At 38.1% G+C, this 16,781-nt stretch overlaps 2 protein-coding genes across 4 annotated transcripts in view; one reads left to right on the top strand and one right to left on the bottom strand.

Moving 5' to 3' along the window:
- LOC107658094 (ensconsin-like) overlaps positions 1 to 4,939 on the top strand; it is a 37,689-nt gene extending 32,750 nt beyond the window's left edge. Inside the window, exons 11-18 of one of the 2 annotated variants that reach the window (XM_016446529.1) lie at positions 888 to 1,023; positions 1,346 to 1,526; positions 1,609 to 1,713; positions 1,827 to 1,880; positions 2,010 to 2,082; positions 2,808 to 2,997; positions 3,090 to 3,331; positions 3,407 to 4,939. In XM_016446529.1, coding sequence (XP_016302015.1) covers positions 888 to 1,023; positions 1,346 to 1,526; positions 1,609 to 1,713; positions 1,827 to 1,880; positions 2,010 to 2,082; positions 2,808 to 2,997; positions 3,090 to 3,331; positions 3,407 to 3,414 — 989 coding nt within the window. In that variant the 3' untranslated portion in view covers positions 3,415 to 4,939. Of the gene's footprint in view, positions 1 to 887; positions 1,024 to 1,345; positions 1,527 to 1,608; positions 1,714 to 1,826; positions 1,881 to 2,009; positions 2,083 to 2,807; positions 2,998 to 3,086; positions 3,332 to 3,406 lie in introns of both variants that reach the window. The other variant, XM_016446528.1, reaches the window with a different exon arrangement.
- A 1,131-nt stretch (positions 4,940 to 6,070) lies between these two features.
- Positions 6,071 to 15,645, bottom strand: LOC107658095 (four and a half LIM domains protein 1-like). Of its 2 annotated transcripts, none has more exons than XM_016446530.1 (6): positions 15,476 to 15,645; positions 8,779 to 8,960; positions 8,524 to 8,701; positions 8,278 to 8,447; positions 7,147 to 7,333; positions 6,071 to 6,719 (listed from the first exon to the last, which is right to left on the bottom strand). In XM_016446530.1, the coding sequence occupies exons 1-6, from the start codon at positions 15,561 to 15,563 to the stop codon at positions 6,565 to 6,567; spliced, it is 960 nt and encodes a 319-aa protein (XP_016302016.1). In that variant the 5' UTR covers positions 15,564 to 15,645; the 3' UTR covers positions 6,071 to 6,564. The 2 variants fall into 2 exon arrangements, with proteins under 2 accessions (XP_016302016.1, XP_016302017.1); XM_016446531.1 differs by lacking the exon at positions 15,476 to 15,645 and adding an exon at positions 11,904 to 12,143.
- Positions 15,646 to 16,781: the final 1,136 nt, after the last annotated feature.

Raw genomic sequence — 16,781 nt, 5'->3', positions numbered from 1 at the left:
CCGTGGCCCGAGCGGGGCCCATGTGGTTGCCGCAAGCCCGCCCGCCGCCGCTCACTCAAGCCGGCCTCTGCTCACTCTAGGCCTCTGGCCTTTGCTCACTCTAGCCCGCCGGCCGTTCACAAAATAATGTTCTTTTTAGCAACATCATATGACCCCTTTAATGAAAGCCTGTACCATTGATTAACAACATCATAGCTCACATTAAGTTATTGTTAAAATGAATTCCCCTGTGAAGAAAATGAATGGTGTTTTTATACTTCTAGAACCCAACTGTTGCACCCAATTGTTGATTTTAAATTCTAACTAGAATTTAATTTTGTGGTTTAATTGACATTTCTCTCAGGATCAATGGGAAAAATTTAAAGTGTGAAGTTAATCAGAAATTTTGTTGAAGATGAAGCATGATGGGTTACAGTACTGCATTTCAAACTCCCCTTAATGTACCTTACAGCACATATAAGATCCTCTGCCAAGTGCTGCAGTCATGATGATGAAGGTCATTTCTTTCATCTAATGTTTAATAGGAAATAAGCTTTGAAAATGATTCAGCTTTTTATTGCTTCCTGCCTTGCCAAATGTCTGGCCAAAACAAAGCCTTTGAGTTATTACAGCAGCAAACCAGCACCTTTTGTGTAATGAATGCCTTTAGGTACCTACTAACAAGGTCAGATGCTGCTGGGGTTACTGAGTTTGTATACAGTGTGCAGGGTTATCCTTGAGACTCAGTGCCCTCTGCTGGAAACATAAATCTATTATAATTTTACTTTGTGAAAGAGACTTTCCCTGTCAATGCATTCTATTGTTTATTATTATAGAAGAAAGTAATTAATTAACTATAAATAATTGCAAAGATAATATTAATATGCGTAATGTATATGTGTTTACAGAATCCAGTTCCAAAGCTGTCGCAGGAAATAACTCTGCTGCAGAGGCTTCTAAGATCCTGGCGGAAAACCGACGTCTAGCACGCGAGCAGAAAGAGAAAGAAGAGCAACTCCGCATACAGAAAGAAGAAGAGGAGAGGTGTGTTTATTTGATAAGCTTCAGTGTTGTGTTTCAGTGTCAGGAACCTGCTTTGACACTTTACTATGCACACGATTCTCCTTTGACTACTTCCGAATATACTAGCCAAATAATATATAAGTATTATGATCTTAAACCTACAATTACTCAGAAGAATCAGAACAAAAACACTGGCATTAGTTTGTAGTCATATTCTTGTTTTTCTTGTTTGTAAGAGCAGGTTTGTTGAGCAGTCATTAAAGCTGAAGTGATCCTCAGCTTGGTGTGTTAAAACTATTTACTTTTGAAGTGCCAGAGGCCCTGAGGTATCATGTCTCGACAGGCTGAGGAAAGAGGAGGAGAAGAGGCTGGCGGAGGAGGAGCGCTTGAGGCGTGCAGAGGAGGAGAAGAGGCTTGCGGAGGAGAGGAAGAGAGAAGAGGAGGAGCAGGCTCTTATAGCAGAGGAGGAGAGACAGCGAATGGAGCAGGAGGAGCAGCAAAGACAGGCTGAGCTAGATAAAGAGGTGCGTTGACAGTCCCCTTGCACAGAAACCCCAATAGAGCTGCTCTGTTTGAATAATTGACTCCTTGCTCATTCAATGGCAGCGCGAGGAGGCTGAAGCAAAGGCTCAAGAGGAAGCAGAGAGGCAGCGTCATGAGAGAGTACGCATTATGCAACAGAACCAACAGGAGCGCATGGAGAGAAAGAAGGTAAACGGCAACGCCATCACATGACACTGACACTTACACAATTTGAATTTAAGGTAGCAGCTGTAGTTTAAAGAATCGTACAAGTTGCTTCAATGTTCTGTCTCCATCTGCAGAGAATTGAAGAAATTATGAAGAGAACCAGAAAAACAGACCAAATCGATTTTAAGGCAAGTTTACCAGCTTTCATTTTATAGCCTATGGCTTGTTATATAGAATTGAGGCATGATGTATCTGCTTGTTATGCATCATTTCAACTCCCAAGCAGTTACTTATGTTGTGTCTGCGTGTTCTCTCAGAGTAATGATGAGAAAGACATTCCTGATGAAGATGGAGAGGAGGCTGAGGACCAAATAAACTGTGAAAATAAGGGTCAGTTTATGCCAGAAATGGCAGAATATTATTTTGTTGGCAACAACAGTGAGTTTCTATGTAGCAGATGACTGATGGTTCACTGACAAGCAAGTGACAAGTTATAGGAGAATTGCTGAAATGGAACTGAACACCTGCTTTACACAGTATTTACAAAAAATTTACTAAGCAAATTCAAAAAGAAATGCTGAAAGTCACAAGATATAATCTCTCACTATATGTAACATACAGCTGCACAATACTGGAAAAACTGACATTGCAATATTATACATATTACAAAAACTCTTTGGGTGTGTCTTGACTCATTCAATTTGGCTTTAAAATAATAATTATAATTTTTATTGTGATTTTTATTATTTAATAAAACCGTGAAACCATTGAGCTGTCATTTTGACAAAAAGCTCCAGGAATCCTATAAAGTTTCTGTTTTGCCGAACCAATTTATAAATGCTTCTCGTGACAAATCTTTTGAAATGAGTGGCACAGTGCATGTAGAGAATAAAGCAGCATTTACTGCAAACTGAAGCCATTGAAAACACCAGAACATGAGCTGCGTGTGTGTAAATGAACACAGTGCTGCGCCTCACTCTGAGCCTATGTTTATTTAATTAGATCACACCCTTTGCAGTTTGAGAATCACACTAAGACATGTCACAATTTTATTTCAATATATTGTGAATCCCTAATGTAATACTGAATAATTCATCTGTCTCATTCAAATTTAGAGAATGAGGCTGTCGAGTCAGAGCAGAATGCCAAGAAGACGGAGCCATCAGACTCTCAGGAGCGTCACTTATCTGTGGAGGAGCCAGTCACAGAGCAAGACGGGCCAGTTATTAGTATGAACACACAAACAGATGTGGACAACAAAGAGAACAGCAATGGACCCAGCACAGAGGATCCCTCAGTGGACAGGTACAAAAATGACTTCATTTACTCTAGTTTCATCTGGGTTACACTAGTGGTGCATATGTCAACTTTTACATTTATGCTTTAATCTCCAGCAGCCCACCTCCTAAGTCCTGTCTGATGGAGGGCTCAGAGTTTGTGAACGAGGACTCTAAAGTGAACCTGGTGCAAGGGTTGAATGGTAAAGGAGGATGCTGGAGCTTCGAGGAGCTGATCGATCTGGGTGTTCATGCAAAGAGCAAACCCCTGATGGACGATGGGAGCCCTGAGGGGCCTAGAGTGGCCTTCGAAGAGAAAACCAGCTCAATTCATCCAGCCCAGCCCATTGAAGCCCTGTCTGGTAAGGGCTTTTTACTCTAAGTCTTCTGAATGGTGTTTATATTGATTTGACCTCATGTTTCTCTTGTTCTCTCAGAGATGTGAATGCGCAGGTCTGTCTAAGGCCTGCTGATTATTGCACTCCGTCCAGCTGAGCCTCAGAGTGTCAGCGCTCAGACTCGTCTGGACAGCCAGGGAAAGCGCACAGTGCCGCACAGCCTCTGCAGATAATAGACGGATAAGGCAAGAAAAAATAAAGACAAGTTGGACGTAACAAGCTAAAGAAATGCTTCAGGGAAAATGATAGATTCCTTCAGTGTGCTTGCTTCGTTTATCAGCTCTACATCTTTATAATATTGACATCAGGATTAGTTTTTTTCCATACATTTCTTAAATGTTTTTTTTTTGTTTTGTTTGTCTTTTAAATGTGGAGACAACTTATTTATTCATGCGGCTTCTTCACATTTAAACGGCTGCTGTCTCTTGACGGTTACCACGTGCACTTTTTTGCTAAATTCCAGGTGTTCACGTGGCACATATGAATTTGTTATAGCTTCAACTTTAGCGTTTTGTTGAATAATCTGGTTGGTCGAGTCAGTGTGAAGCATTTTGAAAAAGGAAACTCTCACATATCTTCAGCTGACATTGGTTCCAGTCACAGACGTACTAATTAAAACCCTGTGTCTGAACTGTTGAGCGGAGCTCAGGAATGTGATCCAACGTAGAAGCATGAGGTTAGACGGGCTGCTAGTGCAGCAACTCTCCTGTTCTGATGTGCTTTTAATGTGACCTCAGGATATTTTCCTCTAAGCTTCTGTTTCTCCTCTCTAAAGGCATAAACATCACTGTATAGTGTTTAACTCTATATCCCCTGTGCAACAACTTAAGCATTCCTACTGTGTAACACTTGTAGATAGCAAATCTCTCTCGAGATGTTTCATTAAAACCGTTTACCAGACTGATTCTAATTCAAATGGAGTGCAAACATGTTCATACTGCCTTGAGCTCTGAGTTTGAAGGATGATGGGGCTCAATGCGGACTGATGTAACACTTTTGTTTAATGAGGTTTTATGTTCGTTCCTGTTCTGTAGTAAATACCTGTATTGTTGATATCCTGTTCTGCCTGTACATAAATATGACTAGTTAGCGAATATCTAATTTAAGTGACCCTCAATATGTCTGCATGAATTTATCTGCTACTATATTGCATAACATAACACAGAGAATTACTGTAACTCCTACTTGCACACTTTCTGCATGTTTCTATTCCCTGGAGTTTGAGGAAATGTTTTCCAGTGGCTAAACTTGAATTATTTCATATTCTCCAATGCCCAAAGTCCCCTCAGGGTTGTACTGTACTATCAGGTCCTGATGTTTCCTCGTGTATATACAGTTACTGTTAGTTCTCACATCCATTCATGGCCTAAATAATCACAATAAATTTAGTTCTCTCTTTAAAAATGCATAAATATATATTTAAAACTCTTCTAAGTATTATGTAATCAGTATTAGGCTGTCTGGCTATACTTGTGGTTGGGAATAAGAGCTAGGCAGCAGGTTAGTGTACTGTATAGTGTGGTACAGCACTGTACTGTAAGAAAAGCCGTTGCTAATCTAACAGGCCAGATGTAACGAACTGTACACAGCACTAGCACGCGTTTTTGAACTGAGTGTGAAGTGAGTTGGAAAAAAGAATGTGAACTGAGGGTTACAAGCGAAGTCAAGAGGGCTATTTGATTATGAAGCTGCTTTGAGCTTGAACAGGGATGTTTGCAGAGAATCCATTAAGCATGTTGCCTCTCATTGAGGTTGAGAATTGCGATTTACATTTGCAGCTAGAGGATTCAGGGGAAGTGTGATTTGGCATTTGACTGCGGATTCAAGTGTCCAGACTGATTGGTCTCCATATGCTTGAAGAGTTCAGTTGGCTTTGTGTACTGTAGTTGTGTAAAATGTTGTTTCCTTTTGAAATGTTATTCACAGACCAGTTAAAGGCCACAAAGCTTAAAGAAACAGTTGAGTTTGTGGTTAACTGACAAGTAAATTTTCCTTATTTGTATCATTCCATCCACATTTAGAAATACTGTAGATCCCTCAATATGTATTTAATGTTCTTCTATTATTTTATATGCAACCGCTTTCTGTGATTTTTATCTTTTGTTGTATAATACTCACTTTCTTGCTTTTGGACTCAGGCTCTTAGACTCCAGTGGAAAAGTGTTTGCGGAGGTTAGAAGTGACCAGCGCTCATTGAGATCATTGGGATTCCCTCAGTTTTGGCCTTTTATACTCATAACACTTTCCAAAATTGCTTCATGTTGTGGTGTAGCCCCAATCATTGAGGTGTGTGTGTATGTGTTAGTTGCGTTTGCTTTCGTAAGACACTAACACAGCCACTTTCAGACGAGTTTACTCCAATGCAGATGTTTCCACTAATGGGACCTTCAGAGCCCTTTGCGCTTTATACATCAGAACTAAAATTGCTCTTTAATGTTGAGTACTCTATACAGGGGTAGAATAGGACTGTGCCTTAGATGCTGAATGGGCTGTATTTTATTTTCATATATTAATACCTTAACGTGTCACGTGAGCTTACCTCGGCCATGACAATCAATCTCCTCGAACAGGGTCATGAATGGGATCTGCTTTTGTTTGAGCAGTTTCTTGTCTTGAAATAGCCCTGACCACAAATTATATTTGTAAATATATCTAAAGTGTACTGGGAAAATATAAATTGTTAAAATAAAGTTTTGGAAGATAAATGTTTTGGAGTCATTTATTGTTTTATGCACAATGGTTTGAATCTGTTCATTAGTTTGTCTCTCTTTTCATTCATATTAACAGAATGACTTGCATAAAAACATTTCAAAGGCATTATCCAGAAGCTAATCAAACATTTTTTCCACAAAGCAAAATGCGTTTACTAAATGCATGTTGTATTCCTATTGTAACATCACACAGTTTCACCATAGCTTTGCAACAACTGAAGCTTAAAATGCATTGTTAGGTTTGTAAATCCAGCGATTGCATTTATCATTGCAGTAATATGTTTTGCAGTAATATGTTTTGCATAAGAAAAGCCCTTCATATAGCACTCATTATCTGCTCCAAGTACTTGATAAAAATAACCTCAATCTTCCAGTGATTTATCAATGCGAACACCCTCACTGGTTTCTCTTAACTTGAACACTCAAAGCTTGGCGAGATTTCATCATTTCTATCTTAATTGCTCATTAATCAGCTGTATAAGGCCCTCACAGCTTTTTGGCACAGTCAGGGCAGTAGATGTCATTTCCGTTAATGACAAAGCGCTTGTGGGCCATGGAGAGGGAGCATTTTTTGCAATTAAAGCAGTATTCATGCCAGGTTTTGTCCTCGTAGTTCACCACGTTGGTCCCTCTGCCAAATCCTGGAACACAGAAAAACAACGGGTAAATATGGATTTTTTTTTTTTATTATAAATGCAATTATTAGTGATGCTTTCTATTCCTTCAAAGGGATAGCTCACCCAAAAATGAAAATTCTGTCAATTACCCTTCTGTCATTCCAAACCCGTAAGAACTTTGTTCATCTTCAGAGCAATGTCCTTGCTACCTTTCTGAGCCTTGAACGTGTCAGAAAGCTCTCAGATTTCATCAAAAGTATCTTAATTTGTTTTCTGAAGATGAATGAAGGTCTTACAGGTTTGGAATGACATGAGGGTGAGTAATTAATGACAATTTACATTTTTGGGTGAACTACCCCTTTAATGTAGTGTAGAGTAAGTGTTACAAGTTTTCTGTAATTGTGGGGGAAAAAATAATTATTTAATATTGGGACAGATTTGCAGATTATACCTGTAATGGGATTTTGACATCCAGAGCATTTCTTGGCCACATCAGCCTTATAGCAGTTCACACAGTAGAACTGATCTTCATGGGCCGTGAAACGAGCTCCAGCCAGAGGTTTCTTGCACGTGTTACACACAAAGCACTCAGAGTGCCAGGGCTGGTCCTGATAGGTGATTCCACCGCTGCTAATGGCCTGATTATTAGGACAGATCAGACAAAAGTACAGAGGCTTCAGGACATGCCTGATAGGAATGGTTAGTTCTGGTCTTCTGAATTTGATTGTCTGTGTGCCGTTTCAAGTTAGCAACAGTTAACTCTGTATTGACTTCATTTACTACAAAGCAAAATAGAGTTCCATGTATACTAGGCTATAGGAAAATAATTTTTGGTTTTACAAGAATACTTCAAACATCATGTTTAATTTACCATGTTGATTGCTGTTTCTCTGTAAATATTTGTGAAATTTACTAGCAATTGTAATAGTGAAAGTTTGTGTTCAGTGAGGCGTTTTTTATGCATTAAACTGATCAAAATATTTTTTTTATTTTTTATGGAGATATCGAATAGACGGTTCAAAAGAACATTTATTTATCAAAGATTCCTGAAAAACAAAGTGCATCAAGGTTTTCATATAAATATGAAGCACAACCGTTTTCAACATTGATCAAATTGTTACATGAAATGTTTCAGCAAATCGCCATACATGAATGATTTCTGAAGGATCATGTGATGCTGAAGACTGGCATGATGATCCTGAAAATTCAGCTATGCATCACAGGAATTAAATTACACTAAAATATATTCAAATAGAAAACAGTTACTTTAAATTGCAAAAATATTTCACAATATAACACTTTTTTTTTTTTTTTGATCAAATAAATGCAGCCTTGATGCACATGAGAGACTTTTTTCAAAAACATTTAAAATCTTACCAACCCCAAAATTCTTAAGTAATTTGTTTGCCAAGTACCCGTATAATAGTTTGCTTCAAAATTAATTTTGCAATAATGGCCGTCTGACTGTGCATTATGCCTGAATTTGTACTGCACTGTAATAGCCGCAAACACTGAAGTTGTGTTTCTGTTCCATCTATGAAGTCTTTCGACAGTACAGCCCTTCAGTATACTGTTAACTGACCTCTTTGCAGCGGACACAGTTCTTGGCAAACTTCTTCTCATGGCAGGTAGTGCAGTACATATCATCACCCTTGGCCAGGAAGCTCTGGCTGCGGATTGGCTGCTTGCACTCAAAGCAGATGAAACACTCTTCATGCCAGACTTTATGCTTGTACTCCACATTCTTCGATCCTACAGAGAAACACCAGAACTTTGCTGTCATTTACAACACATTTTGTGTGGAAAAAAGGTGTTTATGTGCACACACCTGGCGTAATCACTTTGTAGCAGCCCTGGCAGCGAGGCGATCCGTCACGGTCTCCACACTTCCCACACATGATCTTGCCATCGTCCTTGGCAGCAAAAGACTCATTGACCAGTGGCTTGTAGCACTTGGCACAGCGGAAGCAGCCCTCGTGCCAGTGGCGGTTCTTATGGGTCAGCTCCTGGATAGAAAGCACCGTGAGCTCTGCACAATGTAAAATGCTCTTTAAAAGGATTTTTCTTCATTCAACACCCCCACCTTTGCATCAGCACCTATAGGTTTGCGACACTCGGCGCAGGTGTTGGCGCAGAGCTTGTCGAAGCAGCGCACGCACACTGGCTTGTCGTCTTTCTTGACGTACTTCTTGCCCTGCAGGTTGTCTCTGCAGTAGAAGCAGTTGAAACGCTCGGTCATGGTGGAGCTCAGATAGCTGTGGGGGCCTGCAGGGACAAAACAAATGCAAAATATAAAACTGACTGCCAAAACCATACGTTTATAACGTGTAATATGTTTTTTTTAAACAAATCATATTAGAATTGTCAAATTAGGATGAGAGTATCAATAGTTCTGCGAGGTAAGATATGATGACTTTTCATCTGAACAGTTTGAACAATTTGGTGGTTAAATGATTCATCCCCACTCAGCAAAAAATAAATAAATGAAATAAAAAATCTAATATATTCTTTAATTTTAAACTACACAAAAGATATATTTGCTAAAATATTAAATTATATTTACATAAATATGTTTTGTACCAATATATTACTGCCATTTTTTCAATATATGGAGGGCAAAATAATGTTTTTAAAATATAAAAACATATATAAAATATTTATTTTGCCCCCTGTATATTTAAATCCAAGAAAATACATTCACATACATCCAAAAAAAAAAAAAAAAAAAAATGAAAATGTATGTTTTGCCCCTGAAATACATTTTGAAATATATTTTGGTATGTGATATAAACAGAATGACTAGACTAAATTTGTGGTCTCTCCCACTCCATTCCACACATACAGTGATGAGAACTGACCTGTATACCAAAATAGAGAATATTGGAGCACTTTAACATTCATCATTTTGTTCTACAGTACTGATCAAGTAGAGACTACATGATTCTCTCTGTATTCAGTGCTACATGTTCTTTAAAGTGTCTAGTGATTATTATAATATATCAAGTCACCACAAGAGGCCAGTATAACGCAATAACAAGAATCCATGTTGGCTAAAGGGACTGATTTGACTGGGAGGGACTTTTAAATGAACTTCAGGAATTTCCTGTTTCGATTACAGATTATTATGTTTTCTAAATACTCTTGAAATAACGGAGAGGCCACATGGACAGCTACTCTTTTATATAGATCATAAAAAGTGTTGCACTTAGCATTGATCAGCACATATAGCCAATAGTCCTGACTTAAATTGACAAGTGTCCCCTTGGGATGCAAGATATTGTTAGGATGTTAAATGTTTTGACCGCACGTCTGCATCTGTTGTAAACACAGCTTAGCAACCGCATGCCAAACAACTTAGGAAAGTCTGCTTGAAAAGCCAGAGGCCAAATCACTCCACAGATGTGGCCACTAACACTTCACCTCTGATAGTGCCAAAGCTGAATTTTTTGGCCGTTGATAAGTGAAGCTGTATTTTTAGAGTACAGACTCATTCTTACCAGTCAACATCCTATTGTTAGCCCTTATAAGTAAATATAGCCATCGTTATGGTTACATTCATTCAATTCTACTTATTCAATCAAAACGATAACATGATTCTTGAAACGAAACGGGTCAGAAATGCAACGTGGAAGTGAAAAAAGAAGTCTAAACATCTAAGTTTCCCCACTGAGTTGACATTCTAACATTTGATTCCAATGTTCCCAACAATGACGATTAATATTAGTGAATGATGTGACAGAAATTCCACAAATTAAGCCTTGACCTAAAATGTTATAGTATATCCTAATATAGAACAAAATACTGCCAAAGAGAAGATAATCTGGGTGAAAACTTCCAACACAACTGAATCTGTGGAAAAACATCTAGATTCAGTAAGTCTATTTAGTAATGCCAGTTTCCTGCATTCTCTCCTCTGACTTCAGATGTATACAAGCATTAGTGTTGTGGCTTCTGGGAACTGAAAGATCAGTATGCTCAATCCTTAAGCCTTTTGGGATACCGTCCATCAGCTGTTCATTTTTAGCTAGCTCTGTCAGAGTGTTATCAAATGGACTACTTTGTCCCAAAGCGAAGAGCAAATGCTGCTCAAAAGGTCAACGCGAGATCAGATTCAGCCATGTGGAGAACAGTAACCACATTAAAGCAAACATTGATTGATGCACCTATATTTGACACTAACAAATGTAGTCCAAATAAATCATGAGAAAAGACTCTGATTGTGTTGAATCGGTGAATTAGCTTGAGCACTACCTTGATTTAGACTAAAGTGGTCTAGATTAAGACTACATTCATACAGCCTAGCTCTGTCAGAGTGTTATCAAATGGACTACTTTGTCCCAAAGCGAAGAGCAAATGCTGCTCAAAAGGTCAACGCGAGATCAGATTCAGCCATGTGGAGAATAGTAACCACATTAAAGCAAACATTGATTGATGCACCTATATTTGACACTAACAAATGTAGTCCAAATAAATCATGAGAAAAGACTGATTGTGTTGAATCGGTGAATTAGCTTGAGCACTATCTTGACTTAGACTAAAGTGGTCTAGATTAAGACTACATTCATACAGCTGCTGCCTGAGCTCACCATCAAAATTACACAGATTAAGAAATATTTGCTACATTGGGTTATACCAGGCTAGCTAAGATTGTCTGATACTGATATTGCACAGGCCTTCAAATAAGATAAATATAGTTCTATACTGGAAATATTAAACAAACTTTACTGGAAACCCCTCTAAAAACATGCAAAGCCAATGCATTTTCATATACAAATCACATATGGGCATACCAAATCACAAAACAACATATACACTACCATTCGAAAGTTTGGGGTTGTTAAAAATGTTACATGTTTTTGAAAGAAATCTCTTATACTCACCAAATCTGCTTTTATTTGATGCAGTAAAAACAGTAATATCTTGAAATAATATTACGATTTAAAATAACTGTTTTCTATTTTAAAATGCCATTTATTAATGTGATACAAAGCTGAATTTACAGCATTATCACCATTCTAATATGCCGATTTGGTGCTCAAGCAACATTTCTTATCATCAATCTTTAAAAAAAATACTGAAACCAAACTTTTGAATAGTAGTGAAAGTTCAGCTATAAACCATATCCAGCAAAAGAAGTGCCAATGGATGCACATGAGGAGAATCCATGGGCCGATCCACCAAAAGCTTTTCATGTCTGTACATCTTTACCTGAGTGCCTGTGGAAAGTCATATCTGCTTTCAGGAAATACAGGAAATCCTTGAGGAAATGAAAGAGATGGAAAGATGGATGGAGAGAACCAAACAGCCAAAGAGTTACAGGGGAACTCAACTCTTCTCTTCGAGTTATTTGTCATATATATACGACCCCAGCTGCCCCTTAAAACCTACCCCCTGCCCCCAGTTGCCCACCACACCCATGGCCTGTCCTCCCAAACCCAACAATCCCAACCAAAGCATCAGCTGCCCTCTCCATGTTAGGCTATGCTGCAAAAGATAAGTGAAGGGGAGGGGAGTCAGAGAGAGGGAACTGAATTCATCTGAATTCCTTGCTTGTGACATCAGAGAGCAGAATAAAGGGATTTTCACAGCCTTTCATTGGATCTGGTGGATCGGAGAGGCTTGAGGTTTTGTGCTTGTTCTGAAATGGATTAGTAACTTAAGGGCCATTCCAGTACTTTATGAGTTCACCTAGAACTACTTTGTTTATCAGTGCTTATATTGTGAAATAAACGTTGTATTGCTTTTGGCTTGTCAGTTTAAACAATAGTTGCAATGAAACTGGGAATCAGGGAAAAGTGGACACTGAAAGATTCATTGCTTCTCAAATGCCACGTCTCAAGGGTTTTAAGAGGATGCTATCACACACACACACACACAAGTGTAACTGACCTCAGATGCCTTCGATGCTCACTATGAACTGGACTTTTGACCATTTGAGCTAAACCGTGTTTGTAATAAAACGGAGCGCTGTTCTCATTTTGAAAAGTTTTCAGGTTGATTATTGTGATGTATAAAGACAACTATGCTTCATTTGGACCCAACCAAGATTCCTGTAGTGACTTACAAATATGTATGACATTATCCAAAAACACACTAATGATTACAGACAACTCATTTTGCAGAGGAACAAATGATTTCCATGAAAGGACTGAAGCCATCTGAACTCACCCACAAACATCTCATCTGGAAGATCAACACTGCAGGACTTCTGGACACATTATTCACACCAAACCGCTGTGTATTTCTATCACTGGCACACACAACAGCCTTCACACTTCCACTTAAAATATATTTTGAAAAGTAGTAAGTCCTGAGAACAGTGATTCTATCATCATTCGTTTGTAGATGCCACTTGGTCTCATATTTTACGTTCCGTCATGATATTTTTAAATGTGACTTTTTAGAACCTCTATATTATAGAATATGTATGAGGTGTAGAGAAAATGTGTTTTTGTTTGTCTGGATGAAATGTCGTAGAAATGACTCTTTGGTGGTCAGTGTTGACCCAGTGTGGACAATGGAAACGGTGTCCTCTACTAAAGCCTGAAATAGCAAGCTGGCATCATGCACTAAAACAACCCCCTCTCATCTCTTATCTAAACCTGCTAGAGAGCAGATCACAGCTGAAGGCCTGCTACAGGAATCTGCAGACTGTTGGCAAGACCTACGGCCTGAAGAATCAACTTGTGGAGAGGATGAGGAAGATACTAACATAAGAGTGGGTCAGTTTTGATGTGAAGGAAAACATTTGCTGTACACTCTAAAAAAATGCTGGGTTAAACACAACCCAGTGCTGGGTAAAAACATTTAACCCAACCGCTGGGTCAAAACAGCCCAATTGCTGGGTTTGTCCCTATTTTACCCAGCACTGGGTTGTTTAACCCATTATTTTTTAGAGTGTAGGCTCTTGTTCATCTGGATATGATGCATTCGTTGAAGAATGTGAGGTAACAATAAATTGGAAGTTTGGAAAACAACAGCGCTATTATGGCTCATAAAAGTGAATGGACCAGAATGGACCATTAATTTGATCTCTCGCCAGAGATCTTGTGCATTTCAGCTTACAAGTGTTACTTAGATTCTGGCATCTATTAAATCTATTCCATTAGGAATGAACCAAGTAAACAAAATAGACAGCTCTGCTTTCAGACTTTCCAGGAATGTGTCTTAAAAGCCTCTCAGTTACGATAATAAATCCAGCCAATTAATCACAATACTATTCACAGACCAGTGACTCATCTGATGACCGCCCAGAGCTCACACAGTTAGGGAACATGACAACGTGTGCGGTAGGTCAGCATACCAGTGTTTTCCATCTCATTGACCAAGAACAAGTACAAGAAGCAAAAAGACATATGAACCACGATCAATCAGACGGCAAAAGGCATGCAGGAGACTTTGAAACTTTTCCAGCAAAGTTTTCATCATGTAGATAATTTAGAGGTATTTGAATCAATTTACGTACAGTGGGGTTGATAGGGTTAATATATGTTTACAGTTTAGCTTGAAGTGTGTCACCAGTCATAAGTGGAGATCAGGGAGAGCAGTGGAGGACAGGAGAGATGTGGCGCCCCAAGTGGACCGAATGAAGTTGCGCAGTCTACAGAGCCCCGTATTTCCTAATTAGGACCTCCAAAGAAAATGTTGCGTTTTAGACATATACACACACACACCACCTAGTGGATTACAAAGATGTGTCGTTGAGACAGACTGTTCAGCTGAAGTGTTTCCATAACTGATTATACAGTGTGTGGGATCCCCCCAAAAGACTTTGTCCTTATATGGCAGGATGATTTCTACTGACACAAACATTCTGTAAAGCCACTTTACTTCTGATGCTTTCAGTTTAAAAAGCCACATGAACAGAGGTGTAATGTGCATGCAGTGTATAAGATACACAGGATGTGAGTCAGATGGAAATGAGTATCCTTAAGTATCCTTAAAAAAAAAAAAAAAAATCTAAAACTAAAATAATAATAACATTCATAATAATCATAATACTATTAATTTTTAAAAATCCTGAAGTCAGTTTAAAAAAATTTTTTAAGTGGTTTTGTTTAGAAGTCAGTTACTATATAATAGTATTATATTTGATTATAATATAAATAAGAATCCTTGAAGAATAAAATGATCTTCTGCTGGATAAACTGTATTCTGAAATTCTGAACAAAATCAAAATAACAACAACAACAATAATAATAATAATAATTTGTCTATTCAGCAGGATCTTATGTCACTTTTGTAAAGGAGTTTTTTTCCTGAAGGAGTTTGATCCCAATAAGAATTCCAATAGCATTCCTGACTCTCAGAAAAAATCATGGGACAAACTGCATTAAATGTCTTAGATTAAATTAAATCGTTTCCCAAATGCAATAATGTCTTTACAGTATAAAAGTGAAATTCTACAGGTGTGGCTCGGGAAAAATAACCTTTAGGGCAGATTTAGATTTAAGGACTATGCTTAACTTCAGCATTTGTTTGGATATAAGTCGGTCGTCTCTTGCACTCATAAACTCAATTACATAACAAAAAAAACAAAATAAACAAAACATTTGATTTATATAGATTTTGCGTAAACTCACCCTATAAACACAAATGCTACATATTCTAAAGTTTGTGAAGTCTACCTGTTACCTATTTCAGGAGAAAAATACTATACATGGCAATTTAGTCTTCAGACGATCAGTTACTATATTACTAATAAATACATGCATTTCTATTAAAGAATTCCGCAGAAAAAGTTATGCATCTATCTTCCATTATCCCTAGATCACACTTACCAGTGAGCACTGAGTCGCAGCTGTCTGCAGCGGTGGTGATGAGAGACGGTCTCCTCCTCTTCTGCAGGATCACTGGGCTTAAAAACATCCACAAGGGGGAGGGAAAAGGGAAAAAAAATCAGGATATGATCCAAATACCATATCAACAGTGACATCAGACTGGAATTCACTCTGTGCTTAACCAGTTGTGTATAAAAGCCTAAAAAGAAAATAGATATTTAAGCGAGTTGTGATAAATAATCATTCTGCATGTTTAGTGATTCATTCAGGATATAAATATGAACATGTTTGTAGTTTTTAATATTCTACAGTAATGCGTCACTTCAGATGCTTTATTATTCTAGAACACATTCCCTACATGCCTGCTTAAAACATTTTCACATCCATGAAAGCTTTACATTCCACAAAAGGTTCTACATCAAGGAAAATGGTTCTTTAGATTTTTATAATGTTCTTCACACTAAGAACGGTTCACTGCAATGTTTTTGGGGAACTATAAATGGTTCAGTGTAAGACCCTGAACACTTGTGTGATATATACAGTGTTGTGGAATTAACAGAGCACTACTGAGGGCACAAATATCATCACCTTTAAACAACCTCCAGCTTGTCATCAGTTCCTGGAGAGCCTCCAAATGGTTAAAGACATCAATGACAGCAGCAGCACATCTATGCTTATTTATGTCCTGGCACCAGAGACTGAGCCAAACAATCCCCTTCTATAATGTTTTGTTTAGTAATCAAGGGCTATATCTCAGTGAAATTGGGTCAGAAATTCAGTTACGTACATTTTGCTAACTCTATCTTCCAAACAAGCACATTTTTATAATAGCGGAGTAAAAAAAAAAAGAAGAAGAAAAAAACCATGCACTGAGATACATTTAGTCAAGTACATAATTACATGATTTTAAAGGCTGAATTGTGTACTCAGAACACCTAGTCTCTGCCTCTATTCAAGGAGTTAAATAATAGTTTAGAATTGGAGTGAATATGGATTTTTTCCCACCCATTAGTGTTCACTTTACCATGTCACAATATTGATGTCTGAGAAAACGGAGTACTGTGCTTGTGAAGCAGAGGCTTTTACCCTTTATTTAGCTGAATATGTGAAGAAAAAAAGTATTCATTCTTAGTTCTGAGATGTTCCTAACCATGTCTGGTTCATTATAGTGTGGCTGGGTGAAAGTGAAGCTGTGTGTTCCCTTATAAACGGACACAAATCACTTTTTTTCTGCATTGTTGTTAGACTATGATGTCGATTTTGGACGATGTGATTCCAGTGAGGATGTGCTCTTGTTAAAGAGTTC

The sequence above is a fragment of the Sinocyclocheilus anshuiensis genome, unplaced genomic scaffold (genome assembly GCF_001515605.1).
Source record: "Sinocyclocheilus anshuiensis isolate Anshui unplaced genomic scaffold, SAMN03320099.WGS_v1.1 scaffold227, whole genome shotgun sequence".
Lineage (NCBI taxonomy): Eukaryota > Metazoa > Chordata > Actinopteri > Cypriniformes > Cyprinidae > Sinocyclocheilus > Sinocyclocheilus anshuiensis.
This window is presented reverse-complemented; position numbering and strand designations above follow the sequence as displayed.